The sequence below is a fragment of the Crinia signifera genome, chromosome 2, assembly GCF_055691185.1.
Source record: "Crinia signifera chromosome 2, ASM5569118v1, whole genome shotgun sequence".
Lineage (NCBI taxonomy): Eukaryota > Metazoa > Chordata > Amphibia > Anura > Myobatrachidae > Crinia > Crinia signifera.
In genome coordinates, this window is record NC_139218.1 from 90590087 (window position 1) to 90613633 (window position 23547).

Consider the following 23547-nt stretch of genomic DNA (forward strand, 5'->3'; position numbering starts at 1 on the left):
GAATACAACCTTTTACACCGCCGCAAAAACCTGGGTCAGCGGCGGTGTAAATGGGTCACGCCGTGTCCCTTTACCTGGGACTTCCACCCAGGTCCTGTGTAGAAGTCCCGTATTCCATAGAGGGAGAAAGTGTCGGGATTTCGGTGGTCGGGATTTTGACCGCCGGGATTGTAACTGCATCCCCTCCCAACCTCAGTCTTCCACTCAAGGCATACTCACAGTCCAGGTCTCAGTGATATCCATGCTTGAGCACAGGCGACCTACTGTAAGTTATTCAATCATCTGTGCTGAAAGCCTGGATATCACAAAAACCTGCACTGTTAATGTGCCTTGAGGAATCTTGTGAAGATCGCAGCTTACTGAACCCCGCATCCCCACCAAACCCCCCCCCCCCCCAAATACAAGTTAGTGAAGACTGACTTATGTTTGCGGTCTCCGGGACGAAGACTGGGCTGACGCCATGTGAAATGCTGGGCATTTCCATGTCGGAGTGCTGCCCCCCCCCTGCACCGACAGTGCAGGTCGGTGAAGGCGCCCACACAGAAACCCTGCACATGTGCATATGAGAATATGCGCATGTGCAGGAAGAAACATCAGTCCCCTGTGCGAACACGCAGGGGACCGATGAGACCAGAATCAGGGCCAAGGTTGGAAATGCTACCCCTAGTAGGACTGTCCAGGCAACACTATGAATACCAGCAATTTGTATTTAGAATGCATTATTCTAATAGATGTAGCAGTTTACTTGTCTAATATAAGAAATACATTACTATTGTATGCATGGTGTGAAAACTGTAATTACATTAGTTTGCAACAGGGCTATTTTTCAGCAGGCTCCAGCAGGAACAGAGGCCCTTATTCTAGTTCACTCTTTCTGACAAAATCCTTCTTAGATGGACAAAACCATGTGCACTGCAGGTGGGGCAGGTGTTACTTGTGCAGAGAGAATTAGATTTAGGTGGGGTTTTACTTCAAAGTGAGTACTATATTGCAGTGTTAATATAAAGCAGCCAGTATTTACCCTGCACAGAAACAAAATGACTCACCCAAATCTAATTCTCTCTGCGCATTTTAAATCTGCCCCCTGCAGTGCACATGGTTTTGTCCATCTAAGAAGGATTTTGTCAGAAAGAGTGAACTAGAATAAGGGCCTCAGTTCCTGCTGGAGCCTGCTGAAAAATTGTCCTGGTTTGCAACAAGCGGCTTGTTTTGTCCTAGTATATCTTATAATAGATTATTCAGTATTGAAATAGAAAAAACAGTAGCCTACATGAGAATAAAAAAAAGCTGTATGTGATTAACACTCCCTTATTTATATAGTATGCCAAAGAGGCGTTGCTAGTGTATCCTAAGCTGGCCTTTTATGCTGGATCTAATACCCAGTTGTTTTGCACGGATAAACATTTACATTCGTATAATACTACACACCAGCTATCATCACGTCATGGGAATTTTGCTTTCTGTTAGAACTAAGTTGCTTTGATGCAGCGCAGCCCAGGTGATTCATAACATACAGCTAAAACAGCCAGCCGCTACAAATCATTTTAGTAGCCACCCACAGTGTAAACAAGTCTGGTCTGTGTACAGTACAATACCGTACTATCATATCATAATGCAAAGTAAATACTACATTTTTGCAAACAAGAAAAGTTCAGTCAACGCGTCATAAATGTTTTGTTGTCAGTGTTTGGCAAATATCTTTTTTAAGTAGACAAATGATTTGCAGAAAGTCTAAAAATAAGTCGGTTAAGGTGACTTGACTGTATATTAGATATCATTTTCAATGATATATATATCTATTTACTTTACACTTTACTTGGAATAAAATAGCCAACAAATATTTTGAACAAGTAAAATTTCGGTTGGCTAACAAGATGTTAAGCTGGGTGCACACTATAAGATATTTTGTAATGCTATGCATGGTAACGACATCGTTACCTATATTAATGGTGCATATTGCACACTATATTGTTGACCATATTGTCAACTACTGCATGTTTGGCGAGGGCCCAAGTGACGTCACTCAACAATATCGTTCAGTGTATATGACCTACAGCAGGGGTAGCCAACTCCAGTCCTCGAGAGCTAGCTCCAGTCTCCACACAGTCTCCACTGACTTATATTTGTGAGCCCTGGAGAAATCATTTGATGTTTGGTGACCGTCGAATTATATCTCTGGCAGCAGGCACATGCGAGGGGATGTGTCTTCGTCATACATCCCCTCGCATTTTTGCGAGTAAAAAAATAGGTGTGGTTGGGAACGGGGGGGGGGGATTCAGCGGGGTGCCGGGGTGTGCCCTCTGGGATTCAGTAAGCTGCCAGCTTCACAGCTTACTGGGCCTTATTCTGGTTGGAGCGGCCGGGCCGTACGCGTACGTCCCGGGGTTTTCCATGATCTGCGCATGCGTAAATTCGCTAATGCGCAGGCGCGACCACTCCACAACGCTTACGGACGGGTCTCTACGTGCGAAAAAACCTGTACGCGAGCGTACGGGCATTGGGGGCGGCATAGGGGCGTGATGAGGGGAGCGGCCGAAATAATGAGGGAAAATGGGCGTAAATATGGGCGTACACGGGGGTGTGCACCAAAAATGAGCGGTGCTACTACCGCACGATCGACTAAAGCACCGTTCATTTCGGACACCAGACAAGCGCCCGCCAACCGCCAGCTCAGACCACCCCTACAGATACCGCATGCCAGCGTGCGCCTGGGTTTGCTAATTAACGCTGATTACTACTCAAACACATACACCTGAATGTAATAAGCAATGCTGCAGTCTATTAAGTCCATACCATTATTTCACTGCCTGCAAGCCACACACAGCATGCAAACACATTGGAAGCTTATGTTTCTATACTTCTCGACATTTAAAGGTTTGTTTAATTTAAGGTAAGAATCTTTTTAAGACCTGCTTATATACGCTAAGGTAGGTATTTGCTAAACAGTTAGACACATTCACTACGTGCTTTCATAGACTTTACACAGTAGCACACTCAATCTACACAAGTCGACATGTGTCAACGTGTTCACTCTAATACTAACATAGGTTTTGTATTTAGGATACAATAACATAAACCACATCTAACACCTACAAAGGATGTTTCAGCAATGTTTTAAGCCCATGACCACTATTTTGCACACAATCTTTGTATAGTACCCAAAATAATGACCTGTACCACTATCTCATCTGCTATGATTTGGATTTCACTACACTCTGGATGTAAGATGCCACCAATCACATTATTGCACTCTCATCTCTCTAACAAAGGATTCCTACATCTGCTTATGACACTGTCAAATCATATATATTTAAAAAGTTATGCATGTTTGTTCACAAGCTAATTTATCATGTTTGGCCCATTCACACATCTTTTTTTAGGGAGGACACATATGCATTCCTACACAAATGTACCTTTTCACCCTTGTTTGTCTGCCTCACCCACTCCATGAGGAAAGCATTGTTCTGGACCTGCTTTTACCTACTACTGTAGGAGCTACCTCACCTGCACACAAACTGCTTTCTCACCTATTAAGTTGCTCTGCACATGTGCTGACACAAACTAATTAGCAGGGAAAAGTTGGATAGGAACATGGGAATGGCCATGGAGAGGGTTACACATGGGAAACTTCGACCACACTTCAACAAATGTTCAAAAATACCCTGGTCAGTAAGTACACATAAATCTAGTATTTGTTTCACACAAGAAATGACACATACCACAATTTTGATTTAATTTGTAAAATAAATTTATTTGCTGTTCAGCATCACAGCTTATTTCACACTTTAATGTGAGAAATCAACTAAACAAATAAAATAGACACACAAATAATAAAACAGCCAGAACAAGAGGTTGCATATCTCCAAACATGTGTTACCCTGCAAATGCAATGGTGAAAGAAATGGGGACACCAGAATACGTACTGCAACAACCAGGGTGAATACTAAGCAAGATACACACCACCACAAATTTATCCTGCATTTGTAGAGGTCAAAATACGAACTTTCATGCCCATGGCACGCAAATGGATAGATGGCCAACTCAGGAAGCGGATGTCCAGTGCAATTTAAACATTTGGGGTCCAACCACAGAGGAAGTGAACCAGGTCTCATTATTTGGGCCCTTTTTTCCCCCTTTTAGATGGGGCCTTGGGGACAGGGGCCTTTGGCTCAGCTGCCTTGCGGCGTCTTCCCCTAGTCGACACAGGAGGGTCAGCAGAGGTGGAAGGTTGGGGAGCAGCTTGGGTTGGGGCAGCAGATGGGGGATTGTCCCGTTGGGACCTGGCGGTGGGCAGCAGCTCCGCAAGAATGACATTCAGGCGGCTGAGGTGTTGGCCAATGTTTTGCATGCCAGCCGCCAGAGTGTCATTAATGCGGTTGAAGGCCTCACACTGCTGCCTGTTTGAGGCCTTCCAATCCTCCAAAAAATCCCCAATCTGCTGCTGACGGAGCGCAGCATCCACCCCTTGCTGCTCGATCCTCTCCAGCGTCACCATCATGCTCTCTTCCCATGTCTCCTGTGGCTGGGGCTGGGGGCGACGTCTTGGTGGAGGCTGGACCACTTGCTCCACCTGTGGCTCTGCAGAGGAAGATGCTGCCGGTACATCCTGGGTTTCTGCTTCTTCTAGGATAAGAATTGAAAACAATGTCACCATCACATACGCACTAAAAATTCTCTTTCAAAATACAATGCATTACTGTGACTTACCATCAAAAGCAGCATCAAAGACCTCCGCCGGGAGCTCACTGTCCATATTGGAGATCCCCCTGACCTCCCCCACATCAATCACGTCCAAGGAGTCCTGCTCCAGGGGGGTATACTCCAAATGGTCAGGCATAGGACCTCTCCCGGTGGACATGCTGTGGTTGTACCGGTCAATCATCTTCCTCTTCAGTGTACTTTTGAAGTCAGTCCACCTACAAGTTTAAAAATACAAATATCACCATGAGATATGTGCACCACTGTGCTACGTGTAGGGTTACCACCTAGTCCCTTAAATTCCGGACACATGTTAATTACACAGGTTCTGTGGCAGTTTAAAATTAGGTGAAGTGGAGTCTTGAAGTCAGCCAGCCACAGAACCTGTGTAATTAATATGTGCCCGGAATTAAAGGGACTATGTGGTACCCCTAGCTACGTGACATTTCCTAGTGTGGGTGATCTTATGTTTTTTTGCCATATGTGTCCCACACACACACTCATGTCTCAATTAGGAGGCATTTCAGTGTCTCATCTCATTCATTAGGCCACTAAATGCACATACATACATCACTATGCAGAAATGACATCATCCATGGCCAAATTAGGCACCTCCACCTGGTGTGAAACTACACATTCCACCATAGCTTGACAATGTGGTTATTATGGAGTAATTTAACTATGGAATGGCATACTGGGATGTGTAGTTTCTCACCAGCTACATGTGCACAGTTTGCTCATTCTTGTTTCAGTAGCATCATATGGAACATGTGCATGGAACATGGAACAACTCTTTACAAAACACACTTTCTCTTGTCCCATCACATACTTCACATGAGCAGAACTGTGCCCATAACCTCACATCACACCAATGGTGCATGTTTCATATATCAATGTGGGTTATTAGACATGGTTGTGTTCACATGTGACATTGAAGTGTAGCACTATCTACAAACACACCTTTCTATTAGTCTCAAAACATACATGTAACATATGTACACACATATGACATCAGGGGGCCAAAGACCAGGGCAATTTTTCAGCAGTCTCCAGCAGGAACTGAGGCCCTTATTCTAGTTCACTCTTTCTGCCCAAATATTTCTTTGATGGACAAAACCATGTGCACTGCAGGTGAGGCAGGTGTAAAACCCCACCCAAATCTGATTATCTCTGCACAAGTAACACCTGCCTCACCTGCAGTGCACATGGTTTTGTCCATCTAAGAAATATTTGGCCAGAAAGAGTGAACTAGAATAAGGGCCTCAGTTCCTGCTGGAGACTGCTGAAAAATAGCCCTGACAAACACACTAACCTTTTCTTCACCGCGTCCCAATTTCTGACCACTGGTGCCACCTGGTTCACTTCCTCTGTGATCTTCTCCCAAAGGTTTCTCCTTGCACTGGCACTAGGCTTCCTGGTTGCCAATTCAATCCATTCGCGTGCCCTGGGCACTAGAATTCGCATTTCGGCCTCTACAAATGCAGGGTTTCTCTTTCTGGTGGTGGTATCCTGCTCAGTCCTCACCCTAGATGTTGCAGCTCGTTTTCTGGTGGCCCCAGTTCTCTCACCATGCACCTGCTGGGTCACACCTGTTTGGAGAGATGCAACCTCTTGTTCTGGCTGGTTGCTTGGCCCTTGTGGAGCTGGTGGAGGTTGAACAGGGCCTGTTACTGAGGGGCCCGCTTGGTCTTGGCTCCTCCTTGTCACACGCAGCCGCGGCGGTGCGCGGCGGGCTTACTACTCACCCGTTCGCGCCCGCCGTCGGCTAGCGTGTAGTGGTCTCCAGGTCAGCGGCAGCAGGCAGCGGCAGTCTGGTGGGCAGCAGGCAGCGTGGGACGCCAGCAAGTGTAGCGGTATGTGCTGTAGGGGCGCCGGGAGGCCGGCGTCGCCATCTTGATTAAGGGCAAATAGCAGATTGGTCCTTGTCTGAGGTTTCCGCCCATACTGACCTGACAGCCAATGGCAGCCGCCCTCTAGGGATATAGGGGATCTGCCTAGGCCTGTTCAGTGTCAGTACAAAGAGTCTCCAGAGGCGTTCACAGCTCCCAGCTGACTCCGGCTCTCTGACTCACCTCTCCTGACTTGGTGCCTTGCTTCAGTGCTCTGTGTTGGTCTCGATTCAGCTTAACCCCATCGCTGCCAGATCTCTCCACAGCCTGGTCTCTGCCTGCATCCCTGAGCTTCCTGGCCTAAGCTCTTCAAGGTGTCTGCTTCCAAGCAACTTCCCATTCTTCTGTCATCATCCATCTTCTTTCAGTCTTCAAGGATCCCTCATTACCATCAAGTACATTCTCTTTCCGGATTTCTTCATTTCCCAAGACCCCAACCTGCAGTCCGCAGTGCTTGAACTGTCATTGTTTAAATGAACTTTTTCTTCTTTAACAAGTGCCGTGCCGGCTCAATTCTTATTACTGCTAAACTGCCACTTAACAAAGTATTCAAGCGTGTATTGTTCTATTGATGAATTCTATTATTAAACCTGCACGATTTAATCCTTCCTCCTCTGGTCCGTCTCCGGTTGCTACACACCACACGACTTCATCCAGCCCTTCAGTTGTGACAGTTTGTACTGACCCGATGGAGTCGGGTGAAGAACAGGCTTCCATGGCGGACGCACTTCACAGCATCATGGCTCGTCTGGAGCAAGTGGAGGCTACCCAACGTCAAGTGGCTCAATTCCTTCAGGTCTTGGCTCCGCCCCAGGCGGCTCCCTCAGTTTCTGTGGCTCCAGCTCCAGAGGTTCCAGTCCCTGGTCCTACACCTGGACCAATAGTTCCTCATCACATGCAATTACCAACCCCCAGCAAATATGATGGTTCTCCGAAAGGATGCCGTGGGTTTCTGAACCAATGCGATGTGCATTTCACCTTACAGTCTTCTCACTTCCCTACTTCCAAGGCTAAGGTGGCTTATATTGTGTCTCTCCTAGCAGGGTCAGCTTTGGACTGGGTGTCCCCTCTCTGGGAACGTGCTGATCCCCTGCTCAATGACTATGAAGCTTTTATTACCTCTTTCCGTCACATCTTCGACGAACCTGGCAGAGTGTCGTCTGCCGCTACTGAGATCCTGAGAATTCACCAGGGTAGTCGCTCAGTGGGACAATATGCTGTGCAGTTCCAGACTCTGGCTTCGGAACTAAAGTGGAACGAAGAGGCTCTCGTCTCCGCCTTCTGGAATGGGCTGGCAGGTCGTATCAAGGACGAATTAACTACCCATGACTCTCCTGCTACTTTGCAACAAAGTAGATCTACGGATGCAGGAGCGTCAACTAGAGAGAAATCGCTCCGACCGTCTCCGCCCTCGTTTCACCACCAACGCTGTTCCTGTCCCTAGACCTGGGTCCTCCACAACCACACCACCAGACGAACCCATGCAGATCAACCGCTCTCGGCTTTCCTTTGAAGAAAAATCCTGTAGACGTCGTGAGAATCTTTGCATGTACTGCGGTTCTTCCGCTCATCTGTTGTCTTCCTGCCCACTGCGTCCGGGAAACGACCGCTCCTAACCTCCCCGAGGGAGGCCAGGTTAGGAGTTCTGCTTTCATCTCCCTCTTCAACTGTGCCCACCATTCCTGTTACTCTTGTGTGCCCTCAGGGAAAAATCAAGGTCCAGGCTCTACTAGATTCCGGAGCAGCCGGGAACTTCCTTTCTTCCTCTTTCGTTCTTCAACATTCCTTGACGGTGCAACCTTTGGTCCATCCGTTGGCTCTCACTGCAGTAGATGGGAGTCGCATCAGCAGCGGGCAAATCACCCTTCAAACCGATCCAGTGACAGTTCTCGTCGGTGCCTTACATCAAGAGACTCTAGAATTTTTTGTCCTTCCTCAGTCCTCACACCAGGTAGTCCTGGGCCTACCATGGCTTACTAAGCACAACCCTCATATTGATTGGACCAGTATGGAGATCACAGCCTGGGGTACGAACTGCCTAACTACATGCATGCCTCGTGTCATTCCACTCCATCAAACTAATCCTCAAGAAGTAGGAAGTTCCAGTCTTTCGTCTTCACCAGTTCCACCCTTGTCGATACCCACACCATATCTTTCTTTTTCTGACGTCTTCAGCAAAGGAGGTGCCGATACCCTGCCGCCTCATCGTTCCTGGGACTGTCCAATAGAGTTGATACCTGGGAAGTTCCCACCGCGGGGCCGCATCTACCCCTTGTCTCTGCCAGAGACCAAAGTCATGTCTGACTACATTCGAGAGAACTTAGATAAGGGGTTCATTCGCCCGTCCACTTCGCCAGCCGGAGCGGGGTTTTTCTTTGTGAAAAAAAAGGATGGAACCCTCCGCCCGTGTATCGACTACAGGGGTCTGAACGATATCACGATCAAGAACCGCTATCCTTTGCCTCTGATCACCGAATTATTCGACAAAATCCGAGGGGCTTCCATCTTTACTAAACTGGATTTAAGAGGGGCGTACAACTTGATCCGTATACGATCTGGAGATGAGTGGAAGACGGCGTTCAACACCCGAGACGGCCACTATGAATACCTGGTGATGCCCTTTGGTCTTTGCAACGCTCCAGCCGTCTTCCAACAATTTGTAAATGACATATTTCGAGACTTATTGTATCATTCCATTGTGGTGTATCTCGATGACATTCTCATCTTCTCATCGAACCTCCATCTCCATCGGCAAACAGTAGCTGAGGTCTTGCGGCGCCTTCGCCAAAATAAACTGTTCTGCAAGTTAGACAAGTGCGTCTTTGAGGTCACCTCCATTCCATTCCTTGGCCACATCCTCTCCAGCACTGGGATAGAGATGGATCCAGAGAAAGTAAGAGCCATCTTAGACTGGACAGCGCCCACCACGCTCAAAGGCATCCAGAGGTTCCTGGGCTTTTCAAATTACTATCGTCGTTTCATCCGAAACTTCTCCACCCTTGCTGCACCTCTTACTGCTCTAACCCGTAAGGGTTCTGATCCGAGTCGGTGGTCACCTGAAGCCTCTCAAGCCTTCCAACAACTAAAGGATGCTTTTGTCTCCGCCCCAATCCTTCTCCAGCCAAACCTCGACAAACCCTTTATTCTTGAGGTGGACGCATCCTCAGAGGGGGTAGGGGCAATCTTGTCGCAGAGAGGGGAGGACCAGGTGCTTCATCCCTGCGCCTTCTTTTCCAAGAAGTTTCTTCCAGCGGAGAAGAATTACCCCATTGGAGAGCAGGAGTTACTGGCAGTCAAATCAGCGTTGGAGGAGTGGCGGTACCTCCTGGAGGGGGCACGACATAAAATTACGGTATACTCCGACCATAAGAACCTTTCATTCCTCAAGCAGGCCCAATGTCTTACAGCTCGTCAAGCCCGCTGGGCCATGTTCTTCGAACGCTTCGATTTTCAAATCAAATTCAGACCCGGGACGATGAATGCCAAGGCCGATGCCCTTTCACGCTCTTTTGAGACTTCCGCTGATCTTGAGACTCCTCCTCGACCCATCCTCGATCCTCTGGTCTTTGCTCAAGTAACAGTCCAGCCTTCACCTCCACCAGGCAAGACCTTCGTTCCTCTCAATCTCCGAAAGAGAGTGCTGTCCTGGGCACACGCTTCCCGTTTCGCAGGGCATACCGGGGCACAGAAGACCTTAATGTTCCTGTTGCGGTCATACTGGTGGCCTACCATCCGTCGCGATGTAAACTCCTTTGTCGCTTCCTGTGTAAAGTGCGCTCAGCATAAGTCCTCCAGAACAGCTCCTGTCGGTCCTCTTCTACCTCTAGCCATACCAACAGAACCATGGTCCCACCTGTCTATGGACTTCATTTGCGAACTTCCTCCCTCCAAAGGGCATACAGTAATTTGGGTGGTGGTCGACCGCTTTTCAAAGATGGTGCACTTCTTCCCATTGAAAGGTCTTCCATCTGCTCCAGTGTTGGCTCAGCTCTTCATTTCCACCATCTTCAAACTCCATGGGTTGCCCAAAGAGATTATTTCTGACCGTGGCGTGCAGTTTGTCGCAAAGTTTTGGAGGGCCCTCTGTTCTGCTGTTCAAGTCAAGCTCAAGTTCTCCACTGCGTTCCACCCACAAACCAACGGGCAGACAGAACGAGTCAACCAAGACTTGGAGGCCTTTATTCGTTTGTTCATCTCTTCCTCTCAAGACGACTGGGTAGACCTTCTGCCTTGGGCGGAATTTGCGCACAACAATTCTTATCATTCTTCCTCCGGCACCACTCCCTTTTTCACTGTCTTTGGCAAGCATCCCCGATCTCCAGAGTTCTCAGATCTATCATTGTCCGAAGTCCCTGCAGCTGCTTCTTCCCTACAACGGTTTGCAAAGATCTGGTCAGACGTCCATACAGCTCTCCTTAAAGCATCCGCTCGATATAAAAGGATGGCGGACAGGAAAAGAAGAGCAGCTCCTAAGTTGAAGGTCGGAGATCGAGTATGGCTGTCTACCCGCCATATACGCCTTCGGTTACCGTCCATGAAGCTGGCTCCTCGGTTCATCGGGCCGTACCCGATCACTCAGGTGATTAATCCGGTGGCCTACAGACTACAGCTCCCTCCTTCCTTAAAAATATCAAATTCGTTCCATGTGTCTCTTCTGAAACCTTTGCGTTTGAACTTATATCAGAAGAAGGTGCCTAAACCGCCCAAGATTGGCTCGGAAAGAGAAGCAGAGTTCGAGGTGAGGCGCATTATCGACTCACGTTGCCGCAATACCCATCTTCAGTATCTGGTAGAGTGGCTTGGATTCGGTCCTGAAGAGAATTCCTGGGTTGATGCTGCAGATCTTCATGCTCCTCGTCTGGTGAGACAGTTCTTTCAAAGAGATCCACACAAGGTGCGTAGGTGCCCTGGGGTCACCCAGAAAGGGGGGGGTACTGTCACACGCAGCCGCGGCGGTGCGCGGCGGGCTTACTACTCACCCGTTCGCGCCCGCCGTCGGCTAGCGTGTAGTGGTCTCCAGGTCAGCGGCAGCAGGCAGCGGCAGTCTGGTGGGCAGCAGGCAGCGTGGGACGCCAGCAAGTGTAGCGGTATGTGCTGTAGGGGCGCCGGGAGGCCGGCGTCGCCATCTTGATTAAGGGCAAATAGCAGATTGGTCCTTGTCTGAGGTTTCCGCCCATACTGACCTGACAGCCAATGGCAGCCGCCCTCTAGGGATATAGGGGATCTGCCTAGGCCTGTTCAGTGTCAGTACAAAGAGTCTCCAGAGGCGTTCACAGCTCCCAGCTGACTCCGGCTCTCTGACTCACCTCTCCTGACTTGGTGCCTTGCTTCAGTGCTCTGTGTTGGTCTCGATTCAGCTTAACCCCATCGCTGCCAGATCTCTCCACAGCCTGGTCTCTGCCTGCATCCTGAGCTTCCTGGCCTAAGCTCTTCAAGGTGTCTGCTTCCAAGCAACTTCCCATTCTTCTGTCATCATCCATCTTCTTTCAGTCTTCAAGGATCCCTCATTACCATCAAGTACATTCTCTTTCCGGATTTCTTCATTTCCCAAGACCCCAACCTGCAGTCCGCAGTGCTTGAACTGTCATTGTTTAAATGAACTTTTTCTTCTTTAACAAGTGCCGTGCCGGCTCAATTCTTATTACTGCTAAACTGCCACTTAACAAAGTATTCAAGCGTGTATTGTTCTATTGATGAATTCTATTATTAAACCTGCACGATTTAATCCTTCCTCCTCTGGTCCGTCTCCGGTTGCTACACACCACACGACTTCATCCAGCCCTTCAGTTGTGACACTCCTTGTCCTCTCCTGCTCCCTCTGCCTCAACCTTTCCAGCAAGGATTCTGCTCTGGCTCTCTGGAGAGCGTCCTCAGCTGCGGAATCGTCTGAACTTGACATGTTTGCAGCAATTGTGGCCTGCATCTGACTGAATATTTATATGTTAATCTCCCGCCATGAACAAGGGGGCGTATATTTTTTCCCCGCAATGTATTTGCTCATTTACGCCGATATTTCCCGCCGATAATTCCCGCTTAAATTACGCAGGTCTACACGCACCTGATCAATCACCTGTATATGCACATACACAGGTTGTGGAGCATTGTGGGCTACATCGTGAAATGTGTGCACCTGTCATTCCAATGATGAGTGTTGTCAGCTGGTATCTGTTGGAGTTCGTGTATGCTTTGTGAGTCACATTTCAAAACATGACGTTACAATGCTTTCCTTACATATGTAATGTGTATGAAATTGTCATACAGCAACATGTTGCATTGTGGCCCTTTAAGCAGCGTAGTTATAAGTAGAGGGTTGCGTGTATTATTTTCCGCACACTGTAAATACAGTACTCCTCTCCATGGAAATCGGTGTATCGCGCCCCCTTTAAGCAGCGCAGTTACAGTAGAGGGTTGCGTGTATTATTTTCCGCACACGGTATATACAGTTCCTCTCTATACATTGAATGCATGCTGGTGGTTATGGTGTGTTTATATCGGAACGGTCCGCGTAAGTTTCTATTCGCATCCAGTTTGTTAATGTAAGAGGGATTAATAAAGTTAATACCAAACAAACAATTTTTTACACCAATCAGCAAGCACCAAAAGTGATATATGTACCTGCAATTATTAACTGCGCCATTGGCACTATGACTACTACCAGGGCTAGGCCGTTTACGACCCAGGAGCTGTTGGCCCTGGTTGACGTAATGGACCGTCACCTGGGGCCCAGGGGCCCATATGTCAGCAACATGGACAAGCGGCGGGCGTATACTGCAGCCCGCCGCCTAATATACTCGACGACCGGCGTCCGCAGGAGCCTGGGGCAAGTTGAGCGGCGCTGGTCCGACCTGCGCCGGCGGCAGCCAGTTTTGCTCTGCAGCCTTCGCCGCCATATTGCCCGATGTAAGTTTTGATTACTAGTATGTCTGCGTTTTTTAGCTAATGTTTTCTGTACTTTTTATAAATATGTTCCTGAGTATGTGGGTGTATATGGGTGTATATGGGGTGTATAGGGGGGTATATGGGGGGGATATGGGGTGTATAGGGGGTGTATATGGGGGGGATATGGGGTGTATATGGGGGGGATATGGGGTGTATAGGGGGTGTATATGGGGGGGATATGGGGTGTATAGGGGGTGTATATAGGGGGATATGGGGTGTATATGGGGGGGATATGGGGTGTATAGGGGGTGTATATGGGGGGATATGGGGTGTATGGGGGGGGTTTAAGTATTTGCTCAGTTTTTGGGTGTAGCATATCAATTAGTTTGCATGATAAATGTCTGAAATATAACAGCAATGATAATTTGGAAGGTTATGAGCATGACTAATGTGAATTTTTCTTTCCCCCTTTTTTATGAAACCCAATCTTCGATTTCTATGCCATCAACATGAACATTTCAGCACGGGCAAGGGCACGCATGGAAGCCCGGGAGCAGGCAGCCCGGGACCAGGCAGCCCACGAGCAGGCAGCCCTGGAGCAGCCAGACAAGGAGGAGAAAGAGGAGGAGGAGGAAGAGGAGGAGGAGGAGGAAGAAGAGAAGGAGGAAGAAGAGAAGGAGGAAGAGGAGGAGGAAGAAGAGGAGGAGGAAGAGGAGGAGGAGGAAGAAGAGGAGGAGGAAGAGGAGGAGGAGGAAGAGGAGGCCGAGACAATGGCTCAAGCTGGGGCCCACACAATTTCCCCATCCCCTTCCCCCACCCCCTCCCCAACCCCCACCCCCTCCCCAACCCCCAACCCCTCCCCAACCCCCACCCCCTCCCCAACCCCCAACCCCTCCCCAACCCCCACCCCCTCCCCAACCCCCACCCCCTCCCCAACCCCCAACCCCTCCCCAACCCCCACCCCCTCCCCAACCCCCACCCCCAACCCCTCCCCAACCCCCACCCCCAACCCCTCCCCAACCCCCACCCCCTCCCCAACCCCCACCCCCAACCCCTCCCCAACCCCCACCCCCTCCCCAACCCCCACCCCCACCCCCTCCCCAACCCCCACCCCCTCCCCTACCCCCACCCCCTCCCCACCCCATTTCCTACCCCCCTACACCTCTCCACCACCCACCCCCAAACCTCTCCAATCCCCACTCACACCCACTACCTCTATCCAAATTCCCATCCCATCCCCCTTGCTCCTGATCCCCCCAACCACCGCACAGCCAACCAGCGGCGACCAGGATGGCTCAAGTAGCCGTAAGTAAATAATGTGTCTAATGTTTACCTACACATTTCTACACATAAACAATCACAACAAGGAGGAAGAAGAGGAGGAGGAAGAGGAGGAGGAAGAGGAGGCCGAGACAATGGCTCAAGCTGGGGCCCACACAATTTCCCCATCCCCTTCCCCCACCCCCTCCCCAACCCCCAACCCCTCCCCAACCCCCACCCCCTCCCCAACCCCCAACCCCTCCCCAACCCCCACCCCTCCCCAACCCCCACCCCCTCCCCAACCCCCACCCCCAACCCCTCCCCAACCCCCACCCCCTCCCCAACCCCCACCCCCAACCCCTCCCCAACCCCCACCCCCTCCCCAACCCCCACCCCCTCCCCAACCCCCACCCCCACCCCCTCCCCAACCCCCACCCCCTCCCCTACCCCCACCCCCTCCCCACCCCATTTCCTACCCCCCTACACCTCTCCACCACCCACCCCCAAACCTCTCCAATCCCCACTCACACCCACTACCTCTATCCAAATTCCCATCCCATCCCCCTTGCTCCTGATCCCCCCAACCACCGCACAGCCAACCAGCGGCGACCAGGATGGCTCAAGTAGCCGTAAGTAAATAATGTGTCTAATGTTTACCTACACATTTCTACACATAAACAATCACAACAACCACATATGTGTATCCAACATCAACATTAGTTGCAACATATCACTGCAGGGCGACCATGAGGTGTGTCCTGTCCTTCTCCAGGAACAAGGGTCCCCTTGGTGGTTTTTTTGAGTGTGGCCATGCCTCACCCCGTGAATAATTGACATAACAGTACATCCAATGAGATATCCGACATTAGTGGTGTGGTAGTTATGTGGCTCCAGGTGTTGGGTAACTCCAGTTCCCAGCATGATGTGCAACACAGGGCCGGATTATAATGGAGGCACAAGGGGTCAGTGCCCCTGGGCCCCCCTCTAGCTAGGGGCCCCCTGTGGTTGTCATGTATTTTTAAAATAAAAAATTTTTTAATTTTTTATTTGTTTTTTTTAGCTAAAGGTTTTGTGCATGGGTGGGGTAGTGCTGCAGCTTCACCTATCTGCCAATGTGACAATGATTTATGGTGCTGAGCATCGGGAGCCAAGGCACACTGATTGCACAAGTGTGCAGTGCATTTCTGGGAGTTGACTAAGTCCCATGACACTTTGGACCAGAGGACAGAGGCTGAGAAGTTTGTGCTGAGCTCTGATTGGTGGAGCTCATTACATGCTTCTCAGGTCCATGGAGAACAGCAGCAGCAGCTTAGTCATGTGAGGGTTTTTAATCAGAGGCAGCACTAGGATTGTGAGGTCTCCTCCAGAGTAAGGGGCAGAGGGACAAACACAGGCTTTTCATGTGGTGTGTGTGTGTGTGTGTGTGTGTGTATATATATATATATATATATATATATATATATATATATATATATATATCCCCTGCAGTTAACCATTGACCAAGTTTATTCTGCCTTTACTCTGTGTTTTGACAGTATAATATTCTCCCATGCAGTGTGCGGCCAGTAATGACAAGTGCAAGGGGGCCCCCCGGTCTAAAGTACCCCGGGCCCCCCGAAGGCTTAATCTGGCACTGGTGCAACATAAATGTAGAGATTGTTTTGTTAATAGTGTGTGAGGCCATGCGGATGCATGCTTTACAAACATAGCTGTAGGCCTATAATTTGTACAGCAATGTCCGCAATTTAAAATAGTAAGGAGTGCTTAAGCCACAACAATGTCATAACCCTTAAATAGCACAGCCTAATTGTGAGGTTAGAGGACAGTCCCCCAAAACCAAAGTACCAATTGGGATACAGCATACATTCATCCATGAAGGAGTAATTGAATTAATGTTATTTACTATGTACAGTATGTGTGTGTTAACATATTATTTTTTAGTACTGTGTTTACAGCAGACCCATCTTCAATGTAGTTTAAAAATGTATGTGGCCTTCACACATAACTCTGAACTTTTTATTATGTACAAATACAACAAACATGTGTGTATGTTATATATTAATTTTTTTTTTTATCCCTTCACTACAGACACTGAACAGCAGCAGGAGGAGGTGGCAGCCCTAATGCGGGAGATTGTACTGACCCTCCTGTACCTCCAGATCCTGTTTGGACTTCTGGAGGCCCGGATTTAATTTTTTTTTATCCCCCCCCCCTTATTATTTTTGTCCTAAATAAAAGTTTATGTACAGTTCGAAATTGCCTGTGTTTTTACTAATAAATATGTTAGAGGGCTTGTAAGGGTAGGTACATACAGATGTGTACTGTAAGTTATACTTGTTATTTGAGGTGAGGGGTAATGATTGATGTGTGAATGTGTGTGTTTTTGAGTAAAATAACACATAGTGAAAATGCATGAATATTTAATGTTGGTAGATTAAAACATCACACATAACATCAGGGTAGGTATACATGTTACACATTGTGGACAAAGTAATTATGGACATAATTTAGTACATATACAGAAACACCAACATAACTTGATGTAAAAGTAACAGCAATATGGGGACACATAGATAGTGATTAAAATGCCACATTAGAACTTAACAAATATACATGTAATGAGGGTTCAAATGTGGTTTTATTAGGTCTTTATTAAGGTAGACAATTGAGTTAATAGAAAACAATAATTGAATAACAAATAGATTAATTAATCAATTGTCAGATTTGTAGTTGAAAGGCAAGATTTGCAGGTCCATATATGTGAAGGGTATGGCAGCGTACACGGACGTACGCTCACTCTCACGAGCGGTGACATAAGCTGTGTTTTCCATTGAAAACAATAGGGACCCGTCCGTGCAAGCTGGTGTACGCTCAGATCTCCGCAAGAAGTCGGTGTGAAGACGGACGAAAGACGTCCGTAAACGGCGCCGTACGCTCAGTTGTACGCCTGTTGTCGGAGTGCAAGGGCTGGGCCGTCCGCGTACGTTGCCGTACGCTCATTTGTACGCCACTCCCCTTCTACGGTATTTCTGCCCGTACGTAAGCGGCTGATTTGTGGGTGGACCTAACCCTAACGGCCGCGTACGGCTAGCGTACGTTAATAGTGAACGTACGCACGTTTGGCCGCTCCGATCAGAATAACCTCCACTGAGTCAACCAGAATGAGGGCCCAAGTGCATTCATTTATATAAAATTAAATATTTAAATGCAAATTACATATCATTTTGTGTTTATACTGTATCTTCATTGACCCTAACAATTGGGGCCATATATGACTGTGAATCATGTTGATTGTAAGGGTATTTTTGCACAGAGCTATAGATAGTATTGTGAATAAAAAAAGATATTGATAATGACATAAGCAAATGTTTTCCTCAAAATTTCTTGGCCAACATGGGTGAAAGATGGCAAATAAAATATAGTATGTCTATAGGACAAAATAGATATACATTTTCCTATTGTTATATATTCTAATTAACTAATTATCTATTAACCCCTTGAGAGGTATGCCCGGAACTCTTCCGGGCTCAGCTGCGCTGCCACAGCGGGCTGTCCCTGAAAATTTCCGGGCATGCCACTAATATAGAATAGGTGTGCGCCACTGGTGTCCAGGTGTGCACCACTGGCGCAGCACCTCTGGAACCCCCCCCCCCCCCATAATCCCTCCAGTCCCCCGTCACCTTTGCTCTGGCGATTGGTGCGCCGGAGCTCCCCTGCCCTGACCCGCCCACCAGCCGGCCCATCACTCATTTTACAGTGACGTTGGCGGCAGGCTCGGGTATGGTTCCCGAGTCCTCCCGAGCCGCCGCGAACATCCCCCAGCCTGCCGCCAACATCACTGCAGTGCTGAATGTGACAGGCGGCTTAGGCAGGGGGGAGAGCGGCAGCAGGATGAGGGGGGCTTCCAGCTTTCTGTGGTGGGTTTTGCTGGGGCAGGACAAACCTGCCCTGGTAGGTTTGTCCTGCCGCAGCAAAACCCACCACTCAAGGGGTTAAGACACAGCTTGCACAATTTGAGAGGCTCTCATACTTTAGTAAGAGCATAGAGATTTTTGAGAAACACATAATGGTCTCAAGCTTCAAAAAATGATAAAGGTAAGAGTGATAAAGGACCAGTCAATCAACTCCTAACTGTAATTTTTCAAAACCAAACTGTGCCATGGCAGTTAGGAGCTGACTGGCTGGTGCATTATCCCTATCTTCTTTCTCACTTTTTGAAGCTTTGTGCATCTGGTCACATGACAGATGTTTGCTCTGTTTAAGTGTGCAGTCATCACTATGTTGCATGAAAGGCATTCATACAGTATACAGAAGTACTTAAAAAAATTAATTGTGACACTTGAAAAAAGCTAGCTCAAATGTCAGTATGAGCTGTATAATATATCTAGAGGGCCAAATCACTGACATTTTTGGTAAAAAAATTAAAAAGATCATATAAGTAGGATCTTAAGGCCAAATGGTTGTGGAATAAAAGATCGCCAGTATATTGATAGGTTGATAGTTAAATGGTCAACAGGGTCAAAATGTCAACATGCAAATGGTTAACACAGAAAAGGTTGACACTTGTTTCTTTGTTATTTTAATCCTAATCCTTACTCCTCACCTATCCCACCCCCTAATGTCTAACCCTAATTCTTCCTCTGGTGTCCCTTTCCACAAACTAACTCTTATCCCCCTGGAAAGTGCCTTGAATTACGACACCCTCGAGTATCTGAATTATTTTCATGGGATCCCTAGGCCCAACATTTTTGATTGAGCAATTTATAAAGAAATATGGAATGAAGTCAGTTGTGTCATGCTGAGGTTCAGTTATGTGGTGAGCATCTCCTACCCTAGAGTAGGAGGGGGGCTGCCACTGGCTGCGATGCCCTTCCCCCTCCGGCTGCCACTGCTGCTGGTCCCCATCGGTCCCCGCTGCCATCACCGCTGCTGTCCTCATCGCAGTCATGTGCCCATAGAGGCATCATAGAGGGAGGGAACACCTCTCAATGGGACTACCTTGGGTGACTGGCAGGTCAGACTTTTAATAGGAAGTCATTGCCAGTCACAGTGAAGCCAGTGCAGTCTCACAGACTGCATCTAGCTTCACTTTACTGAGCACAGTGATGGATTTTAACTGGAGGGGCTGCAGCCCATAGGTAAAAACCGCCACTGGTGGTGAGGGACAAGAATCACTTCTGTTTGTCAACATATTTTATGCTTTGCAGCCTTTAACACTGGTTTTGCTTATTATGTTGAGTATAAATAATTTGAATTGTTCCTGAGCCACCAACCCAGGGCACCCCTGCAAATATCCTGAGGCACCCCAGGGTGCCAAGGCACACAGTTTGGCCTAACCCTAAAAGCCATGGAAAATGAAAAACCACGTGTCGACCATTTGCAGATCCACTTTTTGACCCTGTCGACCTATGTCCATGTCGACCATTTGACTGTCAACATTTTGAAACCGGTCAACCTCATTGATCTACTTACTGTCGACACTGATATCAACCTATTGGCTGTCTATTTACTGTCTATCTTTTATATGGATACTGATCCATGTGATAATAGGCAGTACTTTGAGAGGAAAGGTTTATATCGGAAGACATGCATCCCTTTTATATAAGGGACTATGGCATGACATTTAATACACCTATCTATACTGAGCAGTAAAATAGACTTGATTTTGAAAGAAATTCTGTGCAAACTTCTATTTCTGGTATATTAAACATTGTTGCATGTTCTTAATATCATAAACATATTTGACAATTTTAACTTACCGAAACATTAACATGTGTACTAAAGTAAGTAAAGTACATCACATATGTATATTATGTATAGTATATTATCAATGTTTGTCATATATATTCCCAATTATGATACATATCCATCTTTCTTACCTAGGATCATCACATTATACTACCAGCTTTAATGTTTTCATGCAAATATAAAGTGACAATACATCCAGCCAGATCTAAAGGCCATTTAAAGGCTGAAAGTATTTTCTTCACAACTCCTCCCTGTTCATCTCTGAAAGGCAAAAACCACAAACACATTAACTGTCCAACTGAAGGAGGTAAGAACGAATCCGGCCATGCATTTGGAGCAAATAAGGTTCTTAGGTTTATATTCTGTGTGTTGGCAAGCTGCTGTTTTTGGCTTATATGTATTTTTATCTAATTCACATTTTTATCAATGTAATTCATGTTATTGACCTGCTAATGTTGTTATTGCTCACCTTACATGTTGTAATTTGGGTCTGGCTTATATTCAATAAATCTGAATATATTCAAACACCCATACAATATGGTAAATCCCAGTTATCCCAGGACAGTTCAACACATACTTGCAACACCTTTAATCGCCACTCCGTGAGAGGAAGATGTCCGGGTGAATGGATTGGGGGTCATGGTCCAGAGAATACAGATGTGTCTCCTCATCATCCTTGCCATGATGCCTTGATACATGTGCACATATCGTAGAAGTAACTACACTGCCCCAGTTCGAGTAGTCACACCTGCATTCACACCATACATTTCAAGTGGATCTCTAGTGTGACTATTCACATTTACCCATAAGACAATAGTTGTGGGTGCGAAGAGGCGGAGCATATCTTTAGTATTATCACATCCTTGTCACATGATGTTTTGAAATGAATCAGGACCCTTGCCCAATTTCCCCACTCCCTTCAAGGCTTATATTTATATATATTAAGGACCTCATAACAAGGGAGGAGAAAACAATAATTCATTAATATTGGTCAGGTTGTAAATGATCTTACATTATTACATTCCCAATGATGTTGAATCTGCCTGGGCTATGTCTCTAAGATGGAATGCCAGGTTTTGGCCACCTTTTTTCGTGCTGCCAGGTTGTTTCATTAGCTTGGCTACAAAGACTTTGTATTGGCAGGCATAATTCAGAAGTCATTTCATAAAGGATGTTCTAGAATTATTGTGACCCACATAAAACTTTGCATTCAGAGCCTGACTCTGGTTTGATCGGTCCCCTGGGAATTTGCCATGGGGACCGATGTTGCGAGTCTGTACATGCATATTGGCGAATATGCATGTGCAGGCCCGCTGTGTGAATGAGGCATTCGCAAAGTGGAGTGCGGGCAGGGGACGGTCGCATGTCTGTTGCGTTTCCTGAGCGTGCCTACAAAAAATGGGGCATGATGCGCCCAGAAAACCGCTGGGCAGGTTGAAGCCTGCATGGGGCAGGTGGCTTATGTCACATGACGTCAGCGCCTGCCCTGAATCACCCTAGACTGGCTTTTATTTGTGAACGGGGGAAAAAAAATAATTTGGATGGTCGCCGACCATCGAATGATTTTTCACCCATTCCTTTGCAGGCAAATGGATGTGTAAGCATCCACATCCATTCGCCTGCCAGCGAAGGGGGGCAGGCATTCTCTTCCCCAGTGGGCAGCATTCATCCGTTCGCAGAGCGGTGAATGTACGCTGCTTAACAAGCGGACCTGAATCAGGCCCTCAGCCCACTGTCTGGACAGAACTGCTTTAGCTATACAACACAATTATCTGGAAAATGGCTACATGCTGAGAGAGGCTGCTGGAAACACTAATTACCTATTTGTAGTGCCTGATTCTAATTTCAATTCTCTATTCAACCTTACTTTGAAAGAAAAAAAAAAAAACACCTGGCTTTTCCCAAAGTGCGTTTTTGTATCACAAAATAAACTAATGTAACTTTGATGTTCTTGGAATGGAATCCCTTGTATCATAATGGAATGTAAACTCTTTAAGGTAGAGCTTTTTGGGTCAATCAAGTTACTTATATTACAAAACATTTCCAACTGATGTTTAAAAATTTAAAGGCTGAGAACAAATAGAGACTTTCTTTGTGTTTGGCGAGGTGTTGAAGTTCAGTTAGCAGTCTTTCATGGCCCTGTTGCTTTTACAGAGATTTAGCATTGAAGTTTACTGTAATTCAGTGAAATGTTTGTGATGTCCTGCCAGGTATCGGTAAAAGCTCTCATTGTTGGCATATCTGCTCTTAGTCAACAGAGTTTCAGGAGTAGTTAAGGCTTTTTCAAAATGTATTTGAGGGACTTTCAAAATTTTGTTTGTTTTACAAAAATAACAAGAACAGTGAGCAAATAATCCTGGCAGATCAATGCTTTCAAATAGCACGCTTCCTACTTTACAGTTTTTGTATGGACAAAAATGGTTATTACAATGTTAGCTATTGCCTAAGCATTGTTCTTGTACATGCTGTAGATATAGGAAGGGCAATAGTATTGGGTGCCCTACTGAGCAATATCTATTTAAAGAAGTCTAGTGGTTACACTGATTAATGACACTCCCCTCGCCTATCTGCAAAACATGGTCATCTTGGGCTATATACCCAATGACAATGACATATTCCGCGTCTCAAGGTGACATCACTGAACAATATAGTTTATCAATATCGTTCAATGTGTATAGCGCCAAATGATAGTCATCTTGTTGCATACGTCTTAAAACGTTGGATTATATTGTAAGGATTAGTAGGAATGGATAAATTTGGCAAACATATGGGTGAAAATGGGAAGCCCGTGAACATACATGTCTTGTACTGAATGTTTTCAAAAAGATTATGAGGTCTACCTACTAAGAGGTCTATTTACTAAACCTTTGATGCAGATAAAGTAGATGGAGATGAGGTACAAGCCAACCAACTCTTAACTGTCCTTTTTCAAACACAGCTTGTAACATGGCATTTAGTAAGTGACTGGTTGGTGCTTTGGACCTTATTCTGGTTGACTCGCAAGGCTGCACCTTGTGAGTCCCCCAGATGCCACCCACTACCCGTAAACCCCTGCATGGCTGAGAAAATTATT

At 47.0% G+C, this 23547-nt stretch overlaps 1 protein-coding gene across 1 annotated transcript in view; it reads left to right on the forward strand.

The window, feature by feature from the left end:
* The window catches only part of ANOS1 (anosmin 1), a 153291-nt gene that overhangs the window by 121125 nt on the left and 8619 nt on the right, over positions 1-23547 (forward strand). Inside the window, exon 11 of the mRNA XM_083172566.1 lies at positions 20610-20781. Within this exon, the coding sequence (XP_083028692.1) occupies positions 20610-20781 (172 nt within the window). The remainder of the gene's footprint in view (positions 1-20609; positions 20782-23547) is intronic.